The following is a 12,179-nucleotide window of genomic DNA, read 5'->3' on the forward strand; positions in this document are numbered from 1 at the left end:
AATTCTCCACGTGCTTCTTTATCTGGCTCACCGTGCGATCACGAACCGTAATTTATTTAGCAAAATGCCGATGTAAATGGCGCGTTTCCCGGTTAATTCGATTTTATATGTTGAACGCGCGCGTACGGGCACACACTTAACGTTAATCTATCTCCAGCAAACAGGAAGCAGTAATTCCTTTCGGATAGCTTGAACAAACTGCGCTCCACGGCGCGGCGGGTGAAATTTATTAAGCTGCGCATAATTATATTCTTGAACCTAAGTTCATTATTCCATTTTTGTTTACAGAGAAAACAACGTCGGAACAATGTCACGAAGTTGCAACAAACGATTGTTCGACCAGAAATTCTTGCGTAGCGATTTCGAAGATCATTAATCAATGCAGCTAGAATTTATTCGTGTTTTCACGAAAGTAAAGTCTAAATTTAAAGTGGACAAAGAGACAAGACCATTCGGCATCCTCGCTCGATCGAACCGAGCCGTTTTCGAGAATCCTACCCAAAATCGCGTTCGGGAAAGCCACACGCTGAACACATCCCCCTTAATGCAACCTTAATGCAATGATCGTTTGCATAGATTAAACGCAAAATAAAAAGCTGGAGAATCCTGCGATCCATAGTGCCAGTGTTCCAACCAAAACGTACTTCCGTAAAGATGCATCAATATTGAAAAGTGGAAATTGGATCTCCGGGATCCAAACGGCCTGGAGAAGTAATCACGATCGGTACGTGCATCCGCCACTGTCGCGTCCGGGACACTTTCGGTCCATCTCGATCAAGTTACAGCTTTTCCCATGATCGGTATCAGCAAACAGATTTGCCGCGCACCATTCGCGAGGTTCAATAATCATTAATCGCTTTATTTGCAAACGCCTCGCGCGAACCGTCCAACGGGAAGATCGTGCAAAGTACTTTTACGCGGTACGCGTTCAGGACGGCGGGGTCGCGCACATTTTCATTCATCGTTTCCGGCACACCGCGTCGCAAACGGATGTTCAGCGGACGCGGATGAGATGCCGACGATTCGACCGGCGCCGCGGATCAGGTCGCACTGTCTTTCGACGAAAGAGAGAGAGCCGTCTGTTTCCGACACCCTCCGCTAGCGGCGTCGCGGTCGGTGAAAACAACCCCTGTGGATGAGCCTCGGTACTGCCGAACGTTCATTCCGATCAGAGCTTTACTTGAAAATTTAATGATTAATAATGCATTGCGAACATTAATAATCACGACGATAGCCCCTGAAGAGGGTCTCAAGATTACTCTTACAGCTTCAATTTTCTATTTGAAATTTGCGCGTATTAAGCGCGTTGTACTCTTGGTGTACGTATAAAGATATGAGTTTTATCACGCGAGGATGCAAACATTTGCTTGCTACGTCAAAAGCGAAGAGTTTCCAAAATCCCACCGAGTGAAACCACGCAAAGAAACGACGATGATGGAAGCGATCTTGGAAGTTTACGATGCTCGTTGCATCGTTCAGAGAGGCGAGTCCCTCGGGGGCCAGAGAGAGAGAGTAGTGATAAACTACGATCAGCGTGTAAATAGCTTTCACTCCGCCACGCAAACTAGACGAGAGAGGGATGATAAATCAACTCTGAAAATTTCTCAAGTATTTGCATATTCCCGGACGGAAAGCGTCGGGAGCATTACCGAGTGCACCAACTTTCGAGGTAACTGTAATTCGCGGAGTAAAGCTTGCGAATTCAAGCGCTAAAAGTAATACAATCTTAAAGATATCGCGATGCGAGTCAATAATTTAACTGTCCAAGAGATTTCTCGTGTTAGCTTAGAAAAGAGAGAAGTTGACTGTCGCCAACACGAGAAATCTCTCGGAAATTTGTCATTATTAATGGATAGACAATAAGCAAGAAATTTCTTACCGCTAAACAATGAAGATTTAATTTGCATTTAATTGATTTGCATTTTCGCAAGTCTTTTAGCGCAAATTATTGGAAACTCTTTGAAGGGGACAAGTTTCTCCCGCAACAGAAAACGAGAAGAAAGAGAGAAATTCTGTATCGTGCACACGAGCGTGTTCCTATTTACATAAGATCGCAACGTGTAACGCCTATGATATTAGCGTTAAAGTGTGTATCTAGATATTCTAGATGCGAAATATGCGTCAAGGCATGCGAGCAAACTTCTCTCAAGGCGTCGTAGCGTCATATCGCACGAACAACTTTGCAACAACTCTGTGCACTGTGCAGTACGAGCAACTGTGAACATTTGACGGACATTACGATGTGTGGTGTTGGTATTATCCTGATTGTTTCGGCGAATAACGGGCGAAAGTTAGCGCCTCGGTAACTCGGTTATGTGTTCAAATGATTCAAAGTAGACTATGTATTTCCTGAAACCACATTAATCAGTCATCACCAATTACAGTAATGATGCTTAAAATGATCAAAGGATGTGATAAAAAACTTGTTGAAAATTTTAACTTCTCTTAAATGGAAAAATTCTCGAAAACCTAAATTTAGGAAAAATATGCAACTTTTACATTACACGAACGTCCAAATTTTTCAGCATTTAAATAACTCTGAGGATTATTTTATTGTTGATGAGTTATATAATTATATTTCTTATGTTTTAGAGAGAGAGAGAGAGAGAGAGAGAGAGAGAGAGAGAGAGAGAGAGAGAGAAGATAAAAAAAGAAAAGATATTGAAAATGATAAAAAGATGTGAATAATATTTAATATTAGAAATTAGTAAATAATATATTAGAAATTAAGAATTAATTCTAGGAATAGGAATTGTCAATTAACCTCGCCATTGACAAAATCAGCAATGTATGCACCAGAACGAGGCTCTTATGTACATAATCGATGCGGGATGGCCCACTGTGGCGTGTGTTCTACTCTCACCATCGTCCTCGTCCGCGATTCATCGAGTTGGTCGATAGTCGACCTTGTCGACTTGAGGAACGTGACATTACGTCACGAAATCGTCACCGGAAACGCATAAATTACGGATGATCGCCTCGTCTTCTTTTTTAAATTTAGCTTTCAACTCAGATAAAGAGGAATTGTGGTCTTTGTGCAAGATTTATGAATATCCCATTGTGCAGCTGAGGATATAAATGATCAGATGGACAACATTATCGTGTGCATTGAATGCGAAAGTGAATCAATGATATTAGAAAGCATCGGCAAATTATCCAGCCATGCAAAAACTTGAAAAGAATATGCTTCTTTCTAAATAAAAGGACATTCTTTAATTTATCGATCACCGATTGCGAAAATCCCTTTGTTTTATTATAACCATCATGAGGAAAGCGTGGATTTATCCGTGGAAAACTGCTCTGTTATCATTTGTGGGAAGAAAGGAAAGAAGGAAACTTCATTTCCATCGATTGCATAAAACTCTTTGAGAAACTTATTTTCATAGCAATAAATTCATTCTGAGATCTTTTAGTTAGTATTGTATGAAAATTGTCACCCTCAATGAGATTATAATTAAATAGAGTTGAAGTCTGTTTCGTATCGTATGGTAACGATTGAGAAACCTTTACGTGGGTTTTACTTTTGCGATCGTCGATATAATGGACATCGAAGCAATAGACGCATGTCGATTCAGGTGGTTAACCACGTAAAACGTGAATTTGATTTATTGTATAATAGTATTATTATTGCAATAGTATTTAAAGTATAGGGAAATGCAGAAAATTATGAGATTGTAAAAGCTATTATATTATAATAAAGCTATTACAACAAAACAATTAATGTTACAATGAGATTCAAAACATCAAAACTATTATTAAAAATAATTATCAAAAAAATAAGATAAGAAGATAAAATAAATAAAATTTATTATTACATCAAATACAAACACTTTATCTTCCTCACAAACACATTATTGGAATTGTCTGTCGGTAAAATCAGGCCCTTCTTTAGTCAAAAATTTCTTTCTCAGAAATTTATTCAACAAAACTCATAAATAAATTACATAATGAGATATTTTTAAATATTAAGATTCTGATATATGAAATTGAGTGATTAAGCGATGTTATCTACTCTAATTATTTAAAAAATAATGTAATTTTTAAATGTAATTTTGGGTAAATTTGATGAAAATTCTAAGATCGATGTTTAATTTCATTTATTTATTCCATAATTTAGCATTTTCTCGCAATATTAAATAACGTCCTAAGTTTTATACAGGAATATCAATCAAGAGATTGATTAGAGCACTTAACGTAAGGAAAAGAAACTGTTTGATGATCTTAACTGCATTATATATATATATATATATATATGCCACGATGTTAATTAGAAAACATTCCTTTTGTTTATAATTAATTTTGATGGCTTTACGCGCGAAATACGATGAAACTTTGCTTTGACGGTAGATGTATGTGCCATATTAATTAAACGCGCGCTAAAGTGGCGATGGCTTGGCGATCAAACTTTGAAATTCCGATTTTAATTTCGTACAACATCATGTGCATTGCACACAACGGTGAACCGCACATATTCGAAGGAACCTGAATTATTCGGAATTATTCGAGACGCGTGCGCCTCGAAAAGTTTCGAACCCTGTCGTTATCGGCTTTTCCTTTTTTTCTTATCAGATTTTTCTGCTGGGACTTGTCCTCGTTTTACGAATACTACGCAGCTGATACAGGACCGCAAAGTTTTCGGCCAAGTTTCGCTCGAGAATCGAGAGTAAATTTCGTCAAACGCGCGATAACTTCAACGTAAGTACCACAATCTTGTAAGAAATATCTCAATATAAATTTTACAATTTACAGACAGATATATTTCATATAAAAGATGTTAATATTTCTTTCAAGTACTGGTGTAATTTTTATTTTAGATTTTTCGAATAGACAATTTTATGAAGTAACAAGGCGAGCTGAGCAAAGTCTGGAGGTCGTCTCCACAAACTGTAAGTTTTAATGAAGCACACGTGCAAGATATTCCTCTTGTTGCGTTATTTTTACCGCAGAGATTGGTCAATAATCCCTATCTTTGGTTTCGAAGGTCGCAATAATATTTTATTGTGCTTATCCAGTGCATGCTTCTGAATGCTCACGCATTCACGGGTAAAACCGTCGAATAAAATGGTAAATTAATTTTTGAGATATTAAAAAGAAATGCGATTTCGACAAATGAAAACGTACCTATGCTGCTGATATAACTGCTCACGGAAATACAAGTAGAGCATTTAAATTTTTTTATCATCTTATATGATTATCATTTTATATGATTATCATTTTATATAAGCTATATTTTTATTTGATATGTAATATAAATACGACAATCGTTGTACCCTATAACATTTCACTAATTTTTCTGAAATTGCGCTGATAGCGTATCAATAAATAAAAGAGACCTGAACATTTTTATCTCGACCTTTTCCATTCATGACTGGTCCTTAGAAAATATCTGAAGCGTATATGCATGAACGCAGTCGCCCGTGTTACGATGCGTCGGAGAGCCGCTCCGGGCGAGTTGGAAAAATCCGAGACCAGCATCGAAATCAGGACGGCGGCATCGGCTGCGTGTCCCACATTTCCCCAGTCTCGTTTTTTTCGAGGAGCCAGTAAATATGAAAAAAAGCAGAGAAAGACATTTTGCCTCTTTGAATTATTTCGAGATGGAGAGATCTCTTGCGTAAATTACAGGCCAGAAAATACAAGAAACAATAAAAAGATAAAATCCGGTTACAAGTGAAAGAAAACAGAAGAGAGAGAGAGAGAGAGAAATTAAATTCTCCGATATTACATTAAGTGCGCAAATTCGCGCTTGTTTGAATTCTCAATTCGGTGCTTGTTTGACAAAATTGAATCTTTATTTACAAAAATATAAATATAATAAAAATGTCAATCTCTCTATTCGAAATATTCGCCATCATTTTCTAATACTTTTCTACATCCATCGAGCAGCTGCTGAATTTTCTCTCGAAAACGAGAAAGTAAATAAAGCTCAATTTCTTGAAAAAAAATCATCGAATTAAGTTTTGCGCATCTAATATTTTTAATAATAACAAACACGGTATCTCAGATATAATGAACAAACAAGGATGAAAAGCGCTCGTGTGTAGTTAAGACTTTCGACGGGGAGAGAGAGAGAGAGAGAGGGGGAGAGAGAGAGAGAGAGAGAGAGAGAGAGGGAGAGAGAGAGACTATAGCTGGATCTTCGCTGGAGAAGGGTTTAATCGGATCGCTTTCGTCAACTTGAGACGAGGCGAATATTCCATCGTGTTGCACGTCCATCCACGTCTATTCACGTCGACTAGGCAGCATCTTCGAGAACATCCCGACGTTTGATAGGTACACGAATCGGTAGGCAAACATTTGGCTTGCTTCGGGGGCAATATCATATTAACCCAGTTTCATTTCCGCAAATTAATCGTTGGTCCTCTTATCACGATGGAGATGCTACCGCGTTTCCATCATATTCGCGCAATTCGTGTAATTAATAATTCGTTACCGCGCGATTCATGTTGGAAGAACATCGTCGAGAGAATAGAAATTATTGTATATGACACATCTTCGTTTACTTTAAAGGCAAGTGATACGATATATCAGTTCATTCGCGCGTTTGCTAATTCTCGAACGGTAAACACACAAAAGCATAAACGTGCATCTCGATGTGTTGCAGTTGCCTGCATTCGGCAACAATGGCGAGAAGCTATTGTTCCTCATGTTAAAGAGGCGTTACAGTTTGAGTACCCATGAAATCTTGACAAGCTTTCTGAAACGAGAAACGTCGCGTCTAGAAACATCTAGAAATCTCGCAAATAGCGCGAATTTTACAGCTTTATATCTAATAGAAAAAGATTTTGTGAAGAAATATTATTACACGTTTGAATTTTTATTTTAGGGAAAATGGATAAAGAAGTAAACGTGACGGTACGTTTAATGGAATAAGTGGCAAATTATAAGAAAAATGCAAAATTTTTTTAAAACATTGTTATTAATTTTCTACACGTATACATATTCACATCTTTTTAGTCACAAACGCAATCAGTCGAATTACATACAATCGCGTTCTATTCCCATACGACCGACGCAGCATTCACACACGCATACATATTCTTCTGTCGCGTCGTCGCATTGAAAATACATCTCGCAAATACGTTACGCATTAGGCTTTTGTTATGCAGAATGCGTGGTCGCAGGCAACTTTTTCAGGATGAATACAACTAATGAGTCGCGTTTTGCAATTTAATGTCCCCGTTGTAGCACGGGCAAGCGGTAAGTTATGACATTATCTTTTAATCTTCTTCAAAATGAGCAATTTAATGCATTAATAGGAATATTTAATGTTTAGAAAGAGAAAAAAATATATGATTAAAAAATATCTTTCCACGTGTGGATTTGAAACATGTGGATTTGAAACGTGTGGATTTGAAACATGTACTCAAGAATCCTTAATATCGTATATATTTTAATAATTACCTCCATGATTTTGATTATAATCTAGTTAATAACAAATATTATATAATAAAATATGAAATATTCGTTATCACACGAATTGTTTCGACTACCTGAAGTAAATACATGAAAAGGGATATGTCGATATACATGTAGAAAAAGAAGGGAATAAGGATATGTTTATCTTTATTACTTTGCCTAATAAGTATTGCAATATTTTGTCGCAATTTCGTTCAGGAATTAGACGTCACGATTTACAGAAATCGCGTTAAAGTAAATATAGTCGCGTAACTTGGCTGCTGCATGCGTGTGACCACGCATCCAAAATAACCGCAATCATGAACATTTGCAAGATACTTCGATCTCGAGATATCGATCTAGAATCTAGGAAACTTGCGCGCCCGTAACAAGTTTTTCTTCTTTTGCGCTATTGTCATTAAAATACTACGTGTTACGTTCCGCATCATAAATACGAATTTTTGTCCAAAACTCATTTTGAACAACTGATAATTCACATATCAAAGTGCCTTAATTTTATTTTTGAAATATATTTATATATGTATGCGTACGCGCACACACACACACACACACACACACACACACACACACACACACACACACACACACACACACATATACAATTTTCCAATTTTGTTGTGAATTGTGGATCGTTCAAAATGGCTTTTTCCTCACGATAAAATCGCTTTGCCAGCATGGTTGTTACCGCTAGATTTTCATCAGCCAATTTAACGCTGGGAACGGCCTGTAAACATCGATTTACAACGTTGCACATTACATTATATTAGGGCACTAACCGACTTTATACGCAGCCTAATAGATACGTGATATACGACATATGAATCGAGCCGACGAACAATCTCGTAGCGATTTTAAATTCCGCTGATTATCTTATTAGAAAACAAATAAAATATTGTCACTTATATATATAAAAATTGTCAGAAATCCACTAGCGTATTTGTTTGTACTAATACACAAATTTACAATTTTTACTAATGCAAAATAATTCAATATTTTTACAGATCGTAATTGTTAAAGACGGATACGTCTACGATATTATCCGCGCACTCGTTCGTACTTACATTAGTGATTGTTCTGCACTCTGAAGTATACATATCTATATACGTGTATCGTCGTTTTTTATCCATTAGGATTAGATGATGCTTTAAAGAAAGAAACAGATTGTAGATAAGTCTAGTGATGGATTCAAGACAAGACAAGACAAGAATCGAACATTCTTGTCTTGATCTTTTAAAATCAAGAATTACTACGTCTTGATCTTGATATTCAATTATCTTGATTCTTCTTGATTCTTGCAAGAATCTTGCAAGATTCTTGATATTTTTATAATATCTATAAATATTAATATTGTTATTATTAAAATATAAAATATTGTATTGCTGGTAAAAGTAGATATGAATATCAAATATTAAATATACTTAAATAAAAATACACATTTTATTGGCCACACTATAAAATAATTGATTAAATTATAAATTTGGACTGTATAAGCTGCATAGTTGTTAAAGAAATTAATGCTCAACTTTATAATTTTAATATTAATACTCGTATTACTTGTTACTTTTTAATCAAGTCTATAATTTTAGAAATATAATCTAATCTAAAAAGTTTTAATTATTTTTCAACATAATCTATAGAAAAAATATATTAAATTACTTCTTTCAAAATCTTCAATGATATTTTGTTAATTGTATATTCCAGGTTAATTGTATGTTCAAAATTAAAAATGAATCGGATTAGATTTAATTTCAGTTGTCAAGAATCAAGAATCTTGATTGATTTTTCTTGATTTTAAAGTATAAATCTTGTCTTGTCTCGCTTTTATCAAATGCAAAAAATTGATATTCTTGTCTTGAAAATTCAAGACAAGACAAGACAAGATCTTGAAGTTCTTGTCTTATCGTCCATCACTACAGATAACAAAGAACAAGGGGAAAAAGAGCAAAAGATAGACTGAAGAAGATAGATAGTAAATTACATTTGATTTCGTCTTTTTTAAAAAAATGTATATACACATGTACAAAAGCAAGAAAATGAGTTGCTCATTATATCAAGTAAACAAAATACGAAATACGTTTTAATCAACGTATACTACGTATTAACGATCGACGAGCAACGGATGATGGGAGAAACGACAATCTTATATTTTATTGCTGTACACATAGATATACAACGTGTGTGTGTGTCTAACAATTCTGTTTCTCATGCAATTTTGGCAATTTAGCGATTTTCTTCAACGGGGTACTCTCGTAAATTCACCTATTTTGGGTAAAATGATTTGTTTTGCGGGAGGGACGTGTGTGACATACAAAGTGTTTCAACACTTATACACGACATTGCTCGAGCCTAGATGCACGCGGATTCGTATTTACAATGATGACGTCGTGTCATTTATGCTAAGATTCTTATTATAAATCCCTTTGATTATAACGAAACGCGTTGCGCAGCGCGATTATGTACAAAGTGATTCCCCAAACGAGTAAAACGATTTCATCTCCTAGCTTCCAACTCTTTTTCTTGCTTCTCCGTTTCTTCGTTTCTCCCTTTACTTCTCCTCCAATTTGTCTACAATCTACAGAATATCACCAATTACTCGATCCTTTGAAACTGACGCTTTCATATTCCATTCCAGAGAGTCTTTGAATATCGATAAATCTTATCTTTTCAATACAAATCCCTGAGTCGCACGTAGTTTCTAGTCGGTTAATCGCAAATGATTTTTCCGATTAATATTCGGTTAGTCGAGATCGAGGAAACAATAGTGGAAACAACGGTACATAATACGAACGAAATAGACGAGTTTCCACACGTATCGAATGTCGGTTCGAAAGTTCATTCCGATGTTATCGAGCCGCTGTTAAAATATTACTGCTAAATCGGAACATCAATCTGCCGACGGACAGGAGCCTTATTTACGAACCCGATAAAACGCTGCCTGGGCAGAAATAGATCCTCGGGGATGGCCAGCGAGTGTATCCCTTAAAATAGGTCGGTCGCAGGACGAAACTAGGTATGAGCTATGCTCTCCCTCTCAATCCCTCTCTCTTTCTTTGGAACGATGAACCTCCCTCTTGCAAATAGGCCACGAAAAACACTGAATCGTACACTGAAATTCTTTACGTATTCTCTTACGTGTTCTCTCTGCCTTTCATTCTTGTTTTATATCCTCTATCTCATGTTTCTCCTAAGTCTGAAATTCTTCAAATTTTACCTCGAGAACAGGAGAAGGCTGTACAAGAAAAACGAAGATACGGTCGTAATATCAAATGCAATCTTAAATTCCCGTAATATTACATTGGTCTCAAAAAGTTGATTCACCCCCGATATTAAAGTTTTTCTTAAAAAAAGGAATAAAGTTCCTTTGAAATCACCTGGAAGCTTGTCTCACGAGATAAAGAGATCCGTCCCTGTGTCAAAAATTCGCAATTTTTTAATTTTTCAGATTGTACGGTTCGACGCGTGAAATAAAATTGAATACGAGAAGATCGTATTATCGTCATGCATCTCGAGAGCTTACTCGACCTCGCCGAGGATTCGCCGTTTAAATACACGCCTCGATGTGGACGTTGGTCATCTCACTGTTGCGCAGCTGGTTGTTGACGTGCAGCTCGGACGAGGCGTTGCTGTGCACGAGGTCCTGCTTGCGGTGCACCTGGCGCAGGTCGTGCACCGGTCCGATCGCACGACAGCAGCTCTCTAAAGTCTTGCTAAAGGCCGCGCGGAACTCGCGGTTGAAGTATGCATAGATGACCGGGTTCAGGGCGCTGTTGAAGTAGCCTACCCAGAACATCACCGCTACGACCACGTCGCTGCTCTCGCACGAATCGCACAGCGCCGTGATGATGTACCTGCGTCAATCGGGAAACAGAACGAACGGGCATTAAACAAACGTGAGAGATTACGGTCGAATAAATCACACGGCTGAGTCGTTCGAATTTAAAGGATTTAAAATTTAACGGACGAAATAATTTCGTGAAAGCGTGACAGTAAAAACGTGACCTTTGTATCGATCGAATTCTTGCCGAATGCAACCGCGGTGCAAAGCTTTAAAAGTCTGTAGGTCGCGATGGACTGAAGCAAGATAGAGGAAACGAGGAATATCTTGTTCTCCCTCGGCGTGACCTACATGCATTTGACGTCGAAATTGTTTACATCGACAAGGAAAGAATGGACTTGCGGGCTTTCAGGAAAGGATTGTACCTTGCGTCTTGATCTTCCGCGAATCTCTCCATTGTCACATTGTTTTTCTGATTGCTTCTGACATCATTATCGATGTTTCAAGGGTGGCGAACATACAGAAATAACCGAATCGAATCGTCAGTCTATAAAGTCCATGAAGCTAAAAATAAGAGCTGTTTGTTCCGGGATCTGGAAATTGATATTTAGTGCAATTTGCTCGGAATTACGAAAATTTCGTCTCTCCTTAGTGCTGTAGGAGGATCGTTGCGTTTTTACAACGTGTTCGATGTGATCGATCGCAAATCGCACTCGTGTCTCGTAATAGTACATTAGCTGCGACTAGAAGCGGCTAAGAATAGAACGACAACCAGTTAAGGTCAACCTCTTCTTTTTTCCCCCATGTGAATGGCTAAAGATCTTTACACGCCGGGGCAGCTTTTCATTGACCGACGCGTCGTTGAATTTCTTTAAAACTTTTATCCGCGTTTTTCTTTCTCGATGGCACAACGGCGCAACGTAACTCCCGCGGATCGATACTTGATTTCTCTACCTATTTCTTATGCAATAGCATGCGCCTTTAT

General features: G+C 37.3%; 2 protein-coding genes and 1 long non-coding RNA gene across 8 annotated transcripts in view; 1 reads left to right on the forward strand and 2 right to left on the reverse strand.

Moving 5' to 3' along the window:
• The window catches only part of LOC105286415 (octopamine receptor beta-3R), a 69,223-nt gene extending 68,141 nt beyond the window's left edge, over positions 1 to 1,082 (reverse strand). For 2 of the 4 annotated variants that reach the window (XM_026969749.1, XM_026969741.1), the window contains exon 1: positions 645 to 1,081. The gene's annotated coding sequence lies outside the window, so the exon portion shown is untranslated. The other 2 variants (XM_026969742.1, XM_026969745.1) reach the window with 2 other exon arrangements.
• LOC105286414 overlaps positions 1 to 8,066 on the forward strand; it is a 50,834-nt gene extending 42,768 nt beyond the window's left edge. The window contains exon 2 of the long non-coding RNA XR_003406545.1: positions 4,570 to 8,066. This is a non-coding gene — a long non-coding RNA (uncharacterized LOC105286414). The remainder of the gene's footprint in view (positions 1 to 4,569) is intronic.
• Positions 6,909 to 12,179, reverse strand: part of LOC105286413 (octopamine receptor beta-1R) — a 52,139-nt gene continuing 46,868 nt past the window's right edge. For all 3 annotated transcript variants that reach the window (XM_011351354.3, XM_011351356.3, XM_011351355.3), the window contains one exon: positions 6,909 to 11,267. In XM_011351354.3, coding sequence (XP_011349656.1) covers positions 10,961 to 11,267 — 307 coding nt within the window. In that variant the 3' untranslated portion in view covers positions 6,909 to 10,960. The remainder of the gene's footprint in view (positions 11,268 to 12,179) is intronic.

Source organism: Ooceraea biroi, chromosome 5 (assembly GCF_003672135.1).
Source record: "Ooceraea biroi isolate clonal line C1 chromosome 5, Obir_v5.4, whole genome shotgun sequence".
Taxonomy (NCBI): domain Eukaryota; kingdom Metazoa; phylum Arthropoda; class Insecta; order Hymenoptera; family Formicidae; genus Ooceraea; species Ooceraea biroi.